This window comes from Schistocerca nitens, chromosome 8, assembly GCF_023898315.1.
Source record: "Schistocerca nitens isolate TAMUIC-IGC-003100 chromosome 8, iqSchNite1.1, whole genome shotgun sequence".
NCBI lineage: Eukaryota > Metazoa > Arthropoda > Insecta > Orthoptera > Acrididae > Schistocerca > Schistocerca nitens.
Genome location: NC_064621.1, coordinates 299,699,138 through 299,716,072, shown reverse-complemented (window position 1 = coordinate 299,716,072; position 16,935 = coordinate 299,699,138). Strand labels below are relative to the sequence as shown.

Below are 16,935 nucleotides of genomic sequence, written 5' to 3'. Positions count from 1 at the left end.
AACGAAAACAGGTTAGTCTTAGTTATCTTGGCCTCTTTGCTACTGTATCAGATTTGAGAGTGAATCTGGATTCTGGACGATGAAGAAATCAAGGAGGTATATAGGTCGTTGGAAGAAATCATGAACTTGTTTGCAAATGACAGGGCAAGGAAAAAAATCCCTTGTTATTTAAATTCCCCGTGTTCTACCTCATGGTACCTTTCTAAATGTAACGTACGTTGTTTGACTCCTTTCTATTTAATTTTAGTAAAAGAGCAATTATAGAGCTTCCATTTATATTTATTGTTTGACTCTTTTTTTTAAGTTTTTCTATTCGTAGTTTTTATGAATGCACGATTTTAGGTTTGCGACTCACAAATAAGGATTACACAGGCAAAGAAAAATGCCTATTTATTAGACATAATTAAACAAATATCTGTATTTCATGTCTGGTGGGAAGGGGGAAGGCAGCACAGACCATTTTTTTTTTTTTTTTTTTTGTCTAGGAGTGTCAGGAGCCCTAAATACGGGAGTAATATGACATTATATTTTTCATTTACTTTGGGATGCTGTGCCGACTTTTCCATTAAGTATTTCGCAAAGAACTATACATGAATGCTTTTGCATCAATGTGACAAAGGATATGCCCCAGCACACCGAAAGAAATGAATGAATTATCTTGCTAATACAGTAATCTCTAGCAAGATGCCCGTGAAAATATTTGCAAAGCCTTTATGTGTATGTTGTAGTATCTGTGTACCTACATCTTTGATTGGCACTTTATTTTTGTCACTTTGTTGTGGGATCAGCTGATATGTTGTTTGCGGTGTTGACGAACTGTTTGTGTGGCATAACAAATACGTAACACGGAATGTGATAAACCGAAGACGTATCGATACGTACTGGGATACAAGTGAATTGTGCTAGTTTTGCGTTATGGCTGAACCTGATACAGCTATTAGAGACATTACTTCAAAAGAAATAGTGAAATCTAGAACTGGGCATGGCGCGCAGAAAAGAACATTTAAAATTATCGTAGTTGGAGACACAAACGTCGGTAAAACATGCTTAACGTATAGATTCTGCGAAGGGAAGTTTCTGTGTAAGTCGGAGGCGACAATAGGCGTTGATTTTAGAGAAAGGACAGTGGACGTCAACGGAGAGGAGATTAAAGTAAGTGTTCTTTTTTAATACGATGTGTAGTCTCCAACCACTGTTTATTATATACATTGTTGTTGCATCGTTGCTTTCATAGGGCGTGTCGCTCGTTTCAAGATCCTTGGACATTATGGTATACGAATTAAGTGAAATAGGTAATTCGGATATACAGAACACTCGCATTGCTAACAAGAGCCAAATACTCGATAACATCTCATTATTGAGAACTTGTTGCAAGTTACATTTTTCAATAATTTTCATTAGTTTAAGTCATGTTCATCCAACAGTAAACTAATTATACAATTAAAAGAAACCAAGAGTATTAGTTTCCACATTAACAGAAAGATCATAAAAATCAATATAAAAATTAAGGTTGAACTTATTTTCTATGTACCAAACACAAAAATCCTATGGTGTTGAAAAAGTTCCCTGAGCACTGTAATCTCAACAGCATGCTGTGTAGGGTTACTCTGAGCATAGGCTTCCATATCTAGCAGATCCCGTGTTAGAGCAATTGACCTGTTGTTGGTTATTACATAACCTTACGGGAACGAATTTACAGAATAGCCTGTTTATCTTAAAGTTACAAAAAATTAAACGAGTCATAAAAAAGTTGCAGTGGAATTTACTATAATGGCTTGTTGAAAACTTTGGTTGCACTTACGACTCCAGAAAGATAATCCAAATGTAGAGAAAAACGTTGGGCATTACCCTAACAACAATGCGGTACAAGCTAGTGTTTACGTCTCAGTAGGAGAAAAAAGAATGTAGCCTTCTAAGTAATTAAATACAATTATGCAGAGGCTCTTACAATTGATCAAAGACAAAAATGAATGCAGTGCTTTCAGGAAAGCTGCGAACACCTGTTATTAATTAAGAGTTGTAGCACTATTAGATATTCTGTAGAAGGATTTGGGAATTATTAAGTCAAGACACAAAGGAATTACTGATATTAGGTGCCAATGGATATTGTGCTGGACTAAGATCTGAACCCGGGACTCCTGCTTACTAGGCAGATGGGCTGACCACCGCACCATCCTGACACATCGCAACTGCAAAGACTTAGCTAGCGTGCCTCTTGTCACCCCCACATCAGTCACGGCATTTTGCCGATTCCCATAAGACTTCATTCGTAGTGTGCATCTGCAATGAAGTGATCATTGGTCATCCTCATCTTAATTATATATGTGTGGTGTCTGTTCTTTTGCATGTGCCTGTTTTGCTTAGTAAGTGGGAGAACCAGGTTTGAATCCCAAACTGGTGCAAATTTTCAGCTTCCTCCATTGATTCAAATCAAGGTTCACTGGCAGCTAATTTTCATTAGCTAAATCCTTTGTTTCTTGATTCATAGTGGCTGTGGGATCAAAATGGGTTCTGTTCTTTTGGACATACATATAATTATTAAGTCAGCCAACTCTTTTTTTTTTTTTGATTATGAGTCACTGGTCAGTGGAATTGCGACATAAACTATATGAACATGTAACGTAACATAAGAAATGGTTTGTGTATTTAAACTATTTGTATACCTTGTGTTTGTCCCTTTTTTGTGGTTAGTTGAAACCTTTGATGTCATTATGCCATGGCACAAAACTGATGGCTGATATTAGAATCTTCACTTGACCCCATTTGACACTTTGCATACTTTTTATAACATCCATACAATAAGTAATCACACAGGACGATAAATAAATAAATTGCATTGACATTCCTTGTAATAGCAAGTTACAATTTTTTTGTGATCTTTACGCAAGAGTCCAGTTCCACACATCTGCTTTGACTCATGAGGTCATCAACATGGTGGACACCACCTTCTTCCAGCATATCCAATATGGTGATCATAACATTGCTACATAGATGTATGACCAAAAATAAAAATGTTATGACAGTGTGTCACTCCAAGAACACAATGAACTAACAGGACAACCGCAAGAAGTGGGGGGGGGGGGGGGTATGCCAGGGACAAGCTAACAATATGAAAGTATGAAAAACATCACCATCCCAAAGCTGATATCCACAAAATCAACCCCAAAAATTCACAAAATATGACATAACACTACAAATACGAAAACCACAGGAATTGTACATTTCACTACACCTAAATAGCTCACAAGAAGCCCTCGGTACTGAACGATCAACACACGCAACTCCAAATTTTATGTGACCTATATTACTCAAACGAAGCCATTGATACCTAGAACCTCAACACGTGTCGTACATACAAGTATCGTAAATTCGACATAATCTGTGTAGCTCAAACAAAGCCAATGATTCCTAAAAGCTGAACACTTATAAAAAATACCCATATTGGATATTTAACAGAACCGAAATATGTAGCTCAAATGTAGACACCGATATGAAAACCACACACTCAAATCGAAAACCCCCAAATGCACTTGACTGGTTAAAATAGAAACAAAAAACTGTACTCCAAAACAAACAAACAAACAATCAGTAGTGCACTAACAGCCAAATCAAACACTATACGAGTTACTTGCAAGGCAAACCCACCAACAAATACACCTAGGTTCTAGTGGGTTGCTTGAGTATTATTCATCTATCTGGGATCCCTATCTGGTAGGACTGATAGAGAAGATCCAACGAAGAACAGCGCATTTTGTCACGGGATTGTTGAGCTAGTGATAGAGGTTTACGGAAATGCTAAACAAACTCCACTGGCAGACATTACAAGAGGGACGTTGAGCATCATAGAGAGATTTACTATCGAAATTTCGGGACAGCACTTTTCAGGCGGAGTCAGACCACTTATTACCCACCCACCCCCCCCACCCTACCCCCCCCGCCCCCCCACACACACATACGTCTCACATATTTACCACGAGGAGAAAATTCGAAAAATTAGAGGCAGTACGGAGGCTTACCGACAGTCATTCTTCCCATGCGCTATTCGTGAGTGGAACAGGGTTGGAGGGATCAGATAGTGGTACCGAAAGTACCCTCCGCCACAGACTATATGGTGGCTTGCGCAGTATGATGTAGGTGTAGATTGTCTACATGAGATTACAAGTTGGAAGAGACTCTCTTCCCCCTCTCTTTCACAGATTTAATAGCCTCCTAAAATCTCTCTATTGTGTTAGTACAAGGCTCTGTGTTATAGTTCTTAAATCCAGTACTATGATTTACTACCAAATGCTCAAATCCCCTTTTCTCCAACTCCGTATAAGATAAAAATGCTTCAGACATGACGGTGCTATGCTCCTCAATATATTCTTCAATCAAAGCCACAAGTTCCCTCTTAAGTCTGACTATGGCACACCTAAAAGAAAAACACAATCTGAATGCTGCCCTCACACCCCCCCCCCCCCCATAAAAAAAGAAAAAAAGGTAGCCCTCCCACACCCACAAACCAACCTGAGAACCACTCCTGCCATTCTTCCTAATTCAGACTCTTCAATTTCTGCTACCAACCCAACCCACCCTGGGCCAATCCAAATGAAGTGGTCCAATAAAAATTAAGTTGGTTGCTTGACCATTATTAAGTATTTTAATTTTTTTCTATGTGATTACCTTATAATTGAAAAGTTCAGAAAAATTAAAAAAAAAAATTACCCTTGACCGTTACTGAATGGCGGCCATTTTTGTTTGTAAGCGCACGACAATGTTTCCGTTTAGAGACGTTAGCAAAAATATCAATATTTCTGCACTGAGTTAAGTTACAGCATTGCATTTGACATGATTGTTTTTAGAAAAGTGTCCTTTACAACATTGTCTATTACGCAAAATACCCTACATGAAAAGTGTCCTCTACAACATTGTCTATTACACAAAATACCCTGAATTCAAAAATAACCAGTCAAAACTACATCCAAAGTTTGATACCTTAATTTTCAAAATTCCTCTTTATAGGCCCAAAAATAACAATCAAGGAGTGATTTATGAGAGTCTTTTTTTCCCCCTATAGTTTTATATCACACACTACTAGCCTCATATAGAGCAAGAACACTTACAAATGTTTCCTTAATTTTTTTATGAATGTTTGAAATTCGAAAATTTTCATTTTTTGTAATGTTTGGGGTTAGTTATCTCATCTGTGACTGAATACAAAAATATGATTTTTCCACAGTTTGTACACCTATATGACAGCAACGTACTGTAAAAAATTTCAACACTGATATCTGACTGTGAACAAAGATATGGATTTTTGAAAATGAGGAAATAATTCACATTATTCTACAACTGATCTTACGGCTGTTGCCTATTCATGTGTGATATTGGCGGGATATAATCAATTATTATTGGTGCTGAATTATATTAAAAAAGTGGAAACATCACTGAAATTAACATTTATATTATTTTTACATACTTAAAATAAATATATTCAATTAACATCCTTCGAGATGCGACAGTTCCTAAACCTGGTGGTGAATGTTAAGAACACTTATTTCTTCAGACAGCTTCTGTGATATAGAATAAGACCTTGCAGTTGCTGTTCTAAGTTCAAGCACTGAAAGTTTTCTTAAAACATTTTTCATTGGTATCCAAACTTTGTCACAAGTTGATTTCTTGAATGATGTTCTTGGGCCAGCAAGGTGGTAAAAATGCACAAAAACACCATTGTTTTCCACACTTTCAAGCTCTGCAAGCCACCACTGTCCATCATACATACATGCCACTATGTTATTCAACGTTAAAGACAGAGATGTAGGCCTAATTTCACAGACACAATGATCCTCATAAATTTCAGTTTCTGATGTTACATAGTATTGAACTAAGTTTTCTGCAATGCCAAGGAATTTGTGGAAATGCCTTGTTCCTTTTATTGCTATATCGTTTTCGGGTCAACCGAAGCGTCCTATCCCATCCGTCGGCTTTGACCCGTGTTGTAAGGCTGTTGTGGTGTGTGACAACACGACGGTGCGGAATTTAGTTTGTGAGAGTGGCGTGTTTGTATGTGTCATTTTGATGTGATTGGTAGTGCTCTCTGGTGGTGTGTTAGGTGATGTTTTTGGTTTAGTTTGCGAGTGTGGCGTCGTGTGTGAATTTTGGTAAATTGATTTTTTTTATGTTTTTGGTAGGTATGGATATGACTGACAGAGTCAACAGTCTTCGGTTGTCGGCTATGATGGGGGACAGTGCGTTGTCTTTAATAAAATTTCTTCAACTATTCGGATTTTTGGATGAAGTCGTGAAGTGTTCAGTATGTCGTGAAGAAATGAGGCTTACTTAAAGTTCCATCATCTCGGACCAGGGACGGCTGTATGTGGAGATGTCGTAAGGATAACAGTTCAAGGGAAGTGTTCAGTCCCAAATTATGAGATCGGGAGCTGCTGTTGAGCTATATAGGTCAAGGGAAGGGGCTGCTGTTGAGCTATATAGGTCAAGGGAAGTGTCTGATTCCAGATGATATTGTGTTTACTGGTATTTGGGGACTTTTATGATGTCAGTTTTTTTCGTCATTTTGCGTGGTTTTGCATGGGGGTGAGTGTCTAAATTTGTTTATATTTAGTTTGTCCCCACCCAAACAACCCCTATTTCCCGCGCTTGTCCCGTTAGTGTCATTAGGCTTTTTGTGGAATGTGTGTGTGTTTGATTTTTGATGTATTTTCGTCCTCATAATGTATACATAACGATTTTATATGCGTCATATTGGAATCGTGGTTTATGGTCGTTTTCGCCATATTTGTGACGTCATGGGTCAAAGCAGACAGGAGGGATTGGGCGCTTCCGTATTTCCCAGTTTTCAAATCTGGTATGAAGTGATGTTTTCATATACAGAACCACTTCTTTCTTGGTCAGAAAATAGGTAATGCCTTTGATATTATCCTTGCTAAAGACATACATGTCCTGTACTGTGAGAATTTGGTCTGTGGTTGGTCTTTGTAGGCTGGCTTTACTTTACGTTTTGTAGTACCTTCTACTCCATCACATGCATTTTTACCATGGCAAGATGCAAAAAAGTGACATTCAGCCTCCAACCCAAAGTCTACTTTGTGGTTGCACAGATTTGAAAAATTCTTTTTGTTCTTATACTGACTAACACTTCCATCTGAAAAGTATATCAGCTTCTCAACCCTGGGAAAATTTTCTTTTATGTAATTTATTAGATACTTTTGAAACACATGTACAGCCAGAGTGTTGTGCATCAAGTAGTCACTTAGAATGCAAATTGAAGAACTGCAAACTTCTCCTTTCTCATTTTTAAAGTAGAGAATAAATGGATGCACTGTTGCCTGGTCATTGACCCAGTGTACCCTTGTGTTGCATCCTGAATCACAAATGTAAAATTTTCTGCAAAATCAGCTAGCACTATGCATTCAGTTTCATGAAGTTGTGCTTTTTTTTTTGTCCTTCAAAAACTTACTTTTGATTTTAGAAACATAGTGGTGACTTTTGAGTTTTTGTACGTTATCATTTAAAGATTCCAAGTACTCTTCGTGAGATTTAACCACTGTTATCATTTCTGCCCTGTCGCATTTATTACACAGTGTCACAGACCATTAAATCTAGTAACTCTTTCTAGTTAAGATCACTGAGTTTTGCACTCGCAATCATCAGTTTTGACATTTTGATGATATAAACAAACACATAACGGAGTGTGTCCCAGAGGATCCTGCCAAAATACACCACTTGGGGTGGAGGTCACAGAATTTTGACCTTCCAGTTTTGCATTCAGGGTGAGAATTTTTGAAAGCTACACAAATTTCATTTAAATTTGACAGCACTAGTCATTTCTGCTTTGTTACTTTAGCTCCACTTATAACAACTCTTTTGCTATCTTTGCAACCTGGGCACTTTCTACTGTTTTCGTCGTCTTCAAAAAAGTGCTGGATCTTTTTAATTGTTTATTCACTTATACCTACTCCTTTCTTCTTTCCTAAAACTGGCATAATGCCTTGCTCTTTCACTAATTTTCGGGTTAGTTTAACCAAACGATTAGAAATGTTGAATTCATGAACTATTTCTTCTCTTGACCATGAGTCAGGGAGCAAACTTAAAATTTTAACTTTTTCCTCTTTAGATGTCACTGAACATTTAATTTTTAATTTCTCTATTAATCTAAAATATTCAGTGTCAGATGATGCTGGTGGTAGGTTTTCTTCTTCTTTAGAAATAATGTTAGTATCTGTATTACCAAACCATGATTTTGTCTGAAAGTTGTTGTACTTTATTTTCAATAGCTATCATTTTCGAAGCAGGAGATACGTCTAACTTAGAAGAAGCAAAATCCGATATGCTAACAGCTTCCTCATTAGGAATATAAATGTCATTAACAAGGTTACTTGATTCTGGTTCTGGATTCAAAACAGATATTTCTGAGTAACAATTTGGGAACAGGGAATTTCCAGGAATCACATTACGTTTCACTTGGGAAGCTGTTTCACTCCCGCATAACAAGTAGAAAAGTTCAAGCTTTATTTCCATCAAACATTTAGTAATAGGCTTTTTATGAACTTGAAGTGGATCACAGCACTTTCTTCCAAAAATGTGGTTGTATTTCAGAAAATATTTCTTCTCATGATACTCACACACTGATGTTACAGAAGAACTTACTCGAAATTTAAACAAAGTTTGTCTAACTTCATCAAAGTCATTGACTTTTTCAAGTTTTTTGAAACTGAACCGTAAATTGTTTTGGGACACACTTCACTTGCTATCTGTCCAACAGAGAACTGTTCATCCATGTTATTGCATTCCAGTTAATCTCTCAAAATTAATTACAAATTACACACAGAACAATGCACATAACACATTCTACACTCTCAATGAAGTATGTACATCTACTCTAACAGAGGTTCAGAACAGACTGACTACAACAATGGCACAACCAGCAATAATGTACTTATTTTTTTTTTTTCCTATTAAGAAACAGTCTTGATCATGATTTATTTATCAAGGTGACCAGTTTCGACCACTACTGTGGTCATCTTCAGACCATTGAGTAGGAACCTCTTTCTGTTGGAGAATCACAACAATGTACTTCTTTATTGACAATAAACCTAAACGTAAATGAGCATCATCACTTAACATTTCCGGGCTGAGATGCCGTGGTCCATGCATAAGACTCTCCTCTGACGTTACGCCTTTGACTGCGGAAGGCAAAACGTCAGGGGAGAGTCTTATGTATGGACCACGGCATCTCAGCCCGGAAATGTTAAGTGATGATAACACCTGCCGTGAAAGCCTTCATTCTATGAGTAAATGAGCATTTTTATTACCATAGAACAAAAGCAAAAGCTCCTATTGTTTAATATTGCATTATTAAAAATAAATAAACTAAATACACTACTGGCCATTAAAATTGCTACATCAAGAAGAAATGCAGATGATAAACAGGTATTCATTGGACAAATATATTATACTAGAACTGACATGATTACATTTTCACACAATTTGGGTGCATAGATCCTGAGAAATCGTACCCAGAACAACTACCTCTGGCTGTAATAACGGCCTTGATACACCTGGGCATTGAGTGAAACAGAGCTTGGATGGCGTGTACAGGTACAGCTGCCCATGCAGCTTAAACACGATACCACAGTTCATCAAGAGTAGTGACTGGCATATTGTGACGAGCCAGTTGCTCGTTCACCATTGACCAGACGTTTTCAATTGGTGAGAGATCTGGAGAATGTGCTGGCCAGGACAGCAGTCGAACATTTTCTGTATCCAGAAAGGCTCGTACAGGACCTGCAACATGCAGTCATGCATTATCCTGCCGAAATGTAGGGTTTTGCAGGGATCGAATGAAGGGTAGAAGCACGGGCTGTAACACATCTGAAATGTAACATCCAATGTTCAAAGTACCGTCAGTGCAAACAAGAGGTGACCGAGATGTGTAACCAGTGGCACCCCATACCATCACGCCGGGTGATAAGCCAGTATGGCAATGATGAATACACACTTCCAATGTGCGTTCACCACGATGTCACCAAACACGGATGCAACGATCATGATGCTGTAAACAGAACCTGGATTCATCCGAAAAAATGACGTTTTGCCATTCGTGCACGCAGGATCGTCATTGAGTACACCATTGCAGGTGCTCCTGTCTGTGATGCAGCGTCAAGGGTAACCGCAGCAATGGTCTCAGAGCTGATAGTCCATGCTGCTGCAAATGTCGTTGAACTATTTGTGCAGATGTTTGTTGTCCTGCAAACGTCCCCATTTGTTTAGTCAAGGTTCGAGACGTGCCTGCACGATCCGTTACAGCCATGCGGATAAGATGCCTGTCATCTTGACTGCTAGTGAGACGAGGCCGTTGGGATCCAGCATGGCGTTCCATATTACCCTCCTGAACCCACCGATTCCATATTCTGCTAGCAGTCATTGGATCTTGACCAACGCAAGCAGCAATGTCACGATACAATAAACCGCAATCGCGATAGGCTACAATCTGACCTTTATCAAAGTCGGAAACGTGATAGTACGCATTTCTCCCCCTTACACGAGGCATCGCAACAATGTTCCACCAGGCAACGCCAGTCAGCTGCTGTTTGTGTGTGAGAAATCGGTTGGAAACTTTCCTCATGTCAGCACATTGTAGGTGTTGCACCAGTGCCAACCTTGTGTGAATGCTCTGAAAAGCTAATCATTTGCATATCACAGCATCTTCTACCTGTCGGTTAAATTTTGCACCTGTAGCTCGTCATCTTTGTGGTGGTAGCAATTTTAATGGCCAGTAGTGTAAATATTGCATGATAGTGTTAACTAAATATGTGTCACAATTAAATTTTATTACAATGAAACAATAAACCATTTAAATGTGCACCAGCCATAAGATCAGTTGTAGAGTAATGGGAACTATTTCCTCATTTTCAAAAATTTATATCTTTGTCCACAGTCTGATATCAATGTTGAAATTTTTATTGTACGTTTCTATCATATAGGTGTACAAACTGTGCAATAATCGTATTTTTATATTCAGTCCCACCTGAGATAACTAACCCCAAACTTCACAAAAAGTGAAAATTTTCAAATTTCAAAAATTCATAAAAAATTAAGGAAACATTTGTATGTGTTCTTACTCTATATGAGCCTAGTAGTATATGATATCGAACTATAGGAAAAAATAGACTCTCATAAATCACTCCTTGTTTGTTATTTTTGGGCTTAAAAAGTGGATTTTTGAAAATTTGGATACCAAACCTTGGAGGTCACTTTGACTGGTTGTTTTGGAATTTAGAGTATTTTGAGTAATAGACAGTGTTGTAGAGGACATTTTTCTAAAAACAATCATATCAATTGCAATGCTGCAACTTAACCCAGTGTAGAGATATTCAAATTTTTGCTAATGTCTCCAGACTGAAAAATTGTCGCACACCTACAAATAAAAATGGCCGCCATCCAGTAAAGGTGCAAGGTAAATTATTTTAAAAAACTGTTTTGAACTTCTCAAATATAAGGCAATCACATATAAACAAATTAAAATATTTAAAAATGGTCAAGTAAACCATATGGATTGCCGCCCCCCCCCTCCCCCGCCCTCCCTCCATTTCCCCCTATACTTAACGTATACTACACACTCCCAACTTGGCTCAAATGACTCTGAGCACTATGCGACTTAACTTCTGAGGTCATCAGTCACCTAGAACTTAGAACTATTTAAACCTAACTAACCTAAGGACATCACACACATCCATGCCCGAGGCAGGATTCGAACCTGCGACCGTAGCGGTCCCGCGGTTCCAGACTGAAGCGCCTAGAACCGCACGGCCACACCAGCCGGCTACTCTCCCAACTGAAAGAAAACCAATTTAACACACTCTACGCTCTCACTCCCATCTCTCATGCTCTGAAATGTGAAGAGGACTGATAACAAAACTCCTGCGCAAGTAAAAGTCTTTATCTCTAGAACCACACACCATGCCAGATGCAGAACCAAAGGTCATCGTGTCGACACCTCCGCATGTATAAGTCCCAGGAATAAGAGGTTGTGATTCTAGTCAACTTCATAGTCTCTTTACAAACCTGATGCTTCACATAGTCAGCAATCAAATCGAACTGCTGCAAGAACATAATAGTCATCATCAACCATCACAACACAAAATGAATAACTGTTGAATTTCTCCATTGTACCCATGACTAACAAAATACAAAAGAACACTTACTTTTTTAATCCATAAAAACACACAACACTAATCAAGCCTAACAGAAACAGGAATGTATAAACAAGCATAACAGTAAATCAGAGTAACTCGATAGCGGCAAAGGAAACTCTTCCAACAATACCTTCACGCAATGATTACTGAGAACCAAATGACCGAATGCCACATGTAACAAACAGTTTCAGACCATGGCATCCACCACAAGAATGCACCACCAAATACTACAACATTACTACAACATGACATCTACAAACACAAACCAACTAAAAAAACACGATGTCACACAACACCCTTACGTGATGGGGCAAAGTGGGCAGGTTGAATTGGATGCTTTCCATGACCCTTTTTGTGTAATATTCATCAGAAAAATCCCGTAGACCTGTAAATGAGTAGGCTTGAGATCCCTGTAGAACCTCTTGATTGTTCTATTTTTAATTTTTTTTTCTTCTTTTTTTTCGGATTTTACCTGATCACTGGGGCAAACGCCAGATAGTTTCTTTGAAACAACTTCATTGCCACAGCCTTGTAGCATGTGCTTTATCATATTTATGTACATCTGTCTATCTTTATTCTGTAAATGTGTAACATGTAGCCATACTGAAAAATTAAGTTGTGAAGTGAATGTAAAATTACTCAATCCACATTCTTACAACTTATTGTGCAAATGTTCCATGGAATGTGAAACTAACTATCTTTAATTATATTTGTTTTTATACGCAGTTATATTTTTGAAATGCTTTTTTTGATATGTCTAATACTGTCGTTAACATGGTCCGTGGACAAGCAAATAAATAAAATATCTAAATAAAAGATAAAATCTATATCTAGCAAAGGAAGCAGAAGCTACTGTGGTACTGTGTTTTATATATGGTGTAATGGCATACGTTCTATGCTTAGTTTGAAGTATATTTTTATTTTTGAGTGGTTTCTAAGAGCTTTAATTCTTTACATAAATCATATTGCATAGGTCCTTCAGGAAGGAGTCTCAGAAATTTGCAGGGGAAGAAGTAAAAAATATATTTTGTTTATGTCCAACACACTAGCATGATTTAAAGTTATAAAATGATACCTACTGCACAGCTTATATTCTTATAATAGTTGAAGAGAAATAGAAGTTCTGTGATTACCTAAAGGGTAAGTATGTTTTTCATTGCTGATCTGCAGTGCTGAGATAGAGCTTATCAGTTTCATGTAACAAACATGATTCATGCATGCATGCATGGTTCATAGACGAATGTATGTGGTATATCAGGATTCTCAAGTGTAGTAAATTGACTTCTGTTCTCTGTCATGTACTAATTATTAATTTGTTTGTACTGAAGGAGTCATGAATGGACGGTACTGGTACATTTTATGTTTGTCAACTTTGAGGTCACTGAGTAATGATAAACCATTAGAAAAATGCTTGATGTTACAGTTTTCCTGGACTACAACAAACCAGTATCACCATATGACTGTAGAATAATGGTCACAGTTATGGGTCACAAAGTAAAAACTGAAGGCTGTCACTGAAAAATACAAATTTTGTGAACAGAAAAAAGTTGAAAGTAGCTCTATTTAAGTTTTGTGACAAGTGCCAGTTTGGACCTCCAAGGAGAAAAACAAACAAACAAAGCAGCATTTTGTTCTGAGTTTGATTTTTCTCACAATTTATTTTCTTTAAAAGTGTTGTCTTTTGTTAGATTTGCTGGTTCTAAACAGCATTTTGTGTTGGGAATTAAAATTGTGTAATAACTTTCCCGTTATGTAAGAAATAACTAAAACACATTTATTTAAACAGGCAGTAAAAACATACCTCATAAATATTGCATTCACTGAACTCAGAGTAGGTGGTATTAATAAAGAAAGGTGACTGCTACTGCATAATACCAATATCTCATCATTTTTCTGAGTTAAACATCTCATTCGTCATCAGTGGATGCTTAATCGGTTTTTCAGGCAGGCAGAAGGGAAGATATGGGCAGTATCAATGTAAGTATAAGAGAGTTTTATGCTGAAATGAGCTGATAAGCAGTTGTTAGCATCGTACTTAGTGAACAGACATAATTTAGTTCCAGTATGGTGAACATAAAGGAAAAAGGGCAAAGTTTAAGCTGATTGTGTAGTTCACGCTCTGGATAAGTACATGCCGAATAAATGTATTAAGGACACAGAAGACCCACTGTGGTTTAATTATAAAACTCAGAAAGTGCTGAGGATGTAGAGAGTGTTGCACTCTCAGTTCAAAGAAGAATGCAGGAACATTTACAGGCAAATTCATGTGTCTATAAGAAGATTGATGCCCAAAGTTTACTACAACTTCCACCATCATGTGTTGGTAAAATATGTTTCTGATGGCCTGAGAATATTCTGTCCCTACATAACAACTCTAAGTAGGTTAAAGGCTTTTATCCAGTCACTTGTGGAGCTTCAGAATCACTTATCTCATGCCACCAGTTCATTAAGCCAGGTGATGGTTGCGTTCTCCAACTCACCATTACTTCTAAAACTTTTACCACCCAGAAACTCTTTCAGCTTGGGAAAAAATTGTAATTTGCTAGGAGCGAGGTCTGGACTATAGGGTGGATGACCAAAAATTTCCCATCTAAACTGATCAAGCAATTCCTGAGTTTCAACAGTAGAATGAGGACAGGCATTATCATGAAGAAACACAATTCCTCCAGAAAACATAGGTTGCCTCCTGTTTTGGATGGCTTGCCGTAGTTTTCTTGCAGTCTTAAAAAAACAATTTACGCTGATCATAGTGCTTTTCAGCATGGAATGCATCAAAAGAACATGTTTATGATTCCGAAAGTCAGTTGTCTTTTGTGATGAGAGAGTCTTTTTTAATTTTCTGAGTTGTTTGGGTAATGAGATACAATGCAACTCAAATAACTGGCACTTGCTGTCTAGGGTGATGTGAGATAACCTGGTCTCTTCACCAGTTGCAGTCCAATCGAAAAAGGATCTCCATTTGTGTGATCTTGTGTCAATAATATCGATACTGAGTCTATTCTCTGAGTTTTGTGTCGGTCACTCAGTTACCACTGAACCCACAATGCACAAGTTTTGTTGTAAGTGGGACTTTGCAACACAGTTACACCAAGCAAAGAAAGAGATATTTCTGGAAATATAATGTGGATTTCATTGAGAGTTAACCACCTGTGTTGTAAGATTCTGTTGTTCACTGCCATCTTAATACCTTCTGTGATGATTTATGCGCATCCAGGACGAGTTTCATCGTGCACGTTTATTCACCCGTTGTTGAACATTTCGTGCTGTTTTCTCACATTTTTTTCGTTCATTACACAGTATAACATGAGAATTCTGAAGCACATGACCAGATACAACAAATGTTTAAACATAGATAATTATGTAGTCCTAGAGAAGTGAGCAGTATTTCATGTATGTAACAAATTGTTGTTTTTCCCAATAAACTGAGTATTTTTAATTTTTTATAACTAAATGGTCTTTATTTTCTGGAAGACTCTCAAATATAAATGATCAGACAGATAAAGTGAGCAGAAATCTGTGACTGTTTCCTGATGATGTAGTGTGTGAGAGACATCGTTGAGCGAGTGTAGGATGATGCAGTATGCCTTAGACAGAATTTCTATTTGGTGTGATGAACAGCAGCTTTCAGCTTGCTCTAAATGTAGACAAATGAAGGTTAGTGCAGATGCGTAAGAAAAACAATCAGTAGTATTTGAATACAGCATTTGTGATGTGGTGCTTGACATAGTTACATTGGTTGAATATCCAGGCATAATGTTGCAGTGTGATATGAAATGAAAATTACTCCTGTCCGAACAGGCCTCCAAAGGCCCAATGGTATTGACCAAACTCCATGTCATACTCTGCTGATGGGCATCACTAGATGTGGGTGTGGAGGAGCATGTGGTCAGCACACTACTCTTGTTGTCAATTTTCGAGGCTGGAGCCACTACTTGTCAATCAACTAGCTCCTCAGTTGGCCTCACAAGGGCTGACTGCACCCCATTTGCCAACAGCACTCAGCAGATCGAAACAGTCATCCGTCCAAGTGCTAGCAAAGCTCCACAGTGCTTCGGTGATCTGATGGGAACTGGTGTTACCATTGTGGTGAGGCTGTTGGTGACATGAAATGGAACGAGTGCAGTTTGGTAGTAGGGAAGGTGAGTAGTCTATGTTGATTTATTGGGAGACTTTCAGGAGACCATGCATAGAACACTGCTGCTCGAGTGTCTGGGATCCTAACCAGGTCAGATTAAAGGAAGACATTGAAGCAATTCAGAGGCATGCTGGTAAGTTATGGAACTCATTTTAAGTGTGTGGGGTTGTGCACAGTGAATAGACAAAAGGAACAACGTGTACGTATTTTTATCTTATTAAGCTAACTTGTTCCAAGAAGTAATCACATAGGAGAACTGTATGTTACGTATGTCTGGCTGAGGTAACACATTTGTTCAGAAACTGGCCACAGATTTTAGAGGATGGTGGAGGCTCAGCACTGTCAGGCCATTCTGTTTTCATTTTTCTTGGTTTCCCTGAATCACATCAGGCAAATGCTGGGATGATTCCTTCAACAAGGTTATGGCTGACCACCTGCCATGGCAGCTCAGGGTTAAATAAGTTTGCCTATTGATATATTTGTGCATATGACTTAAGTTTTTCTTGTATTAAACTGACAGATTTGCTATCATTATAATTCTTGGACAAGTAAGTTTCTGATAATGAGAAATAGTGAAATCTAGAACTGGGTATCGCTCTCAGAAGA

The 16,935-nt window shown here is 37.9% G+C and overlaps 1 protein-coding gene across 1 annotated transcript in view; it reads left to right on the top strand.

Moving 5' to 3' along the window:
- Positions 1-764: 764 nt before the first annotated feature.
- LOC126199008 (putative Ras-related protein Rab-33) overlaps positions 765-16,935 on the top strand; it is a 99,897-nt gene continuing 83,726 nt past the window's right edge. The window contains exon 1 of the mRNA XM_049935688.1: positions 765-1,152. Within this exon, the coding sequence (XP_049791645.1) occupies positions 916-1,152 (237 nt within the window). The 5' untranslated portion in view covers positions 765-915. The remainder of the gene's footprint in view (positions 1,153-16,935) is intronic.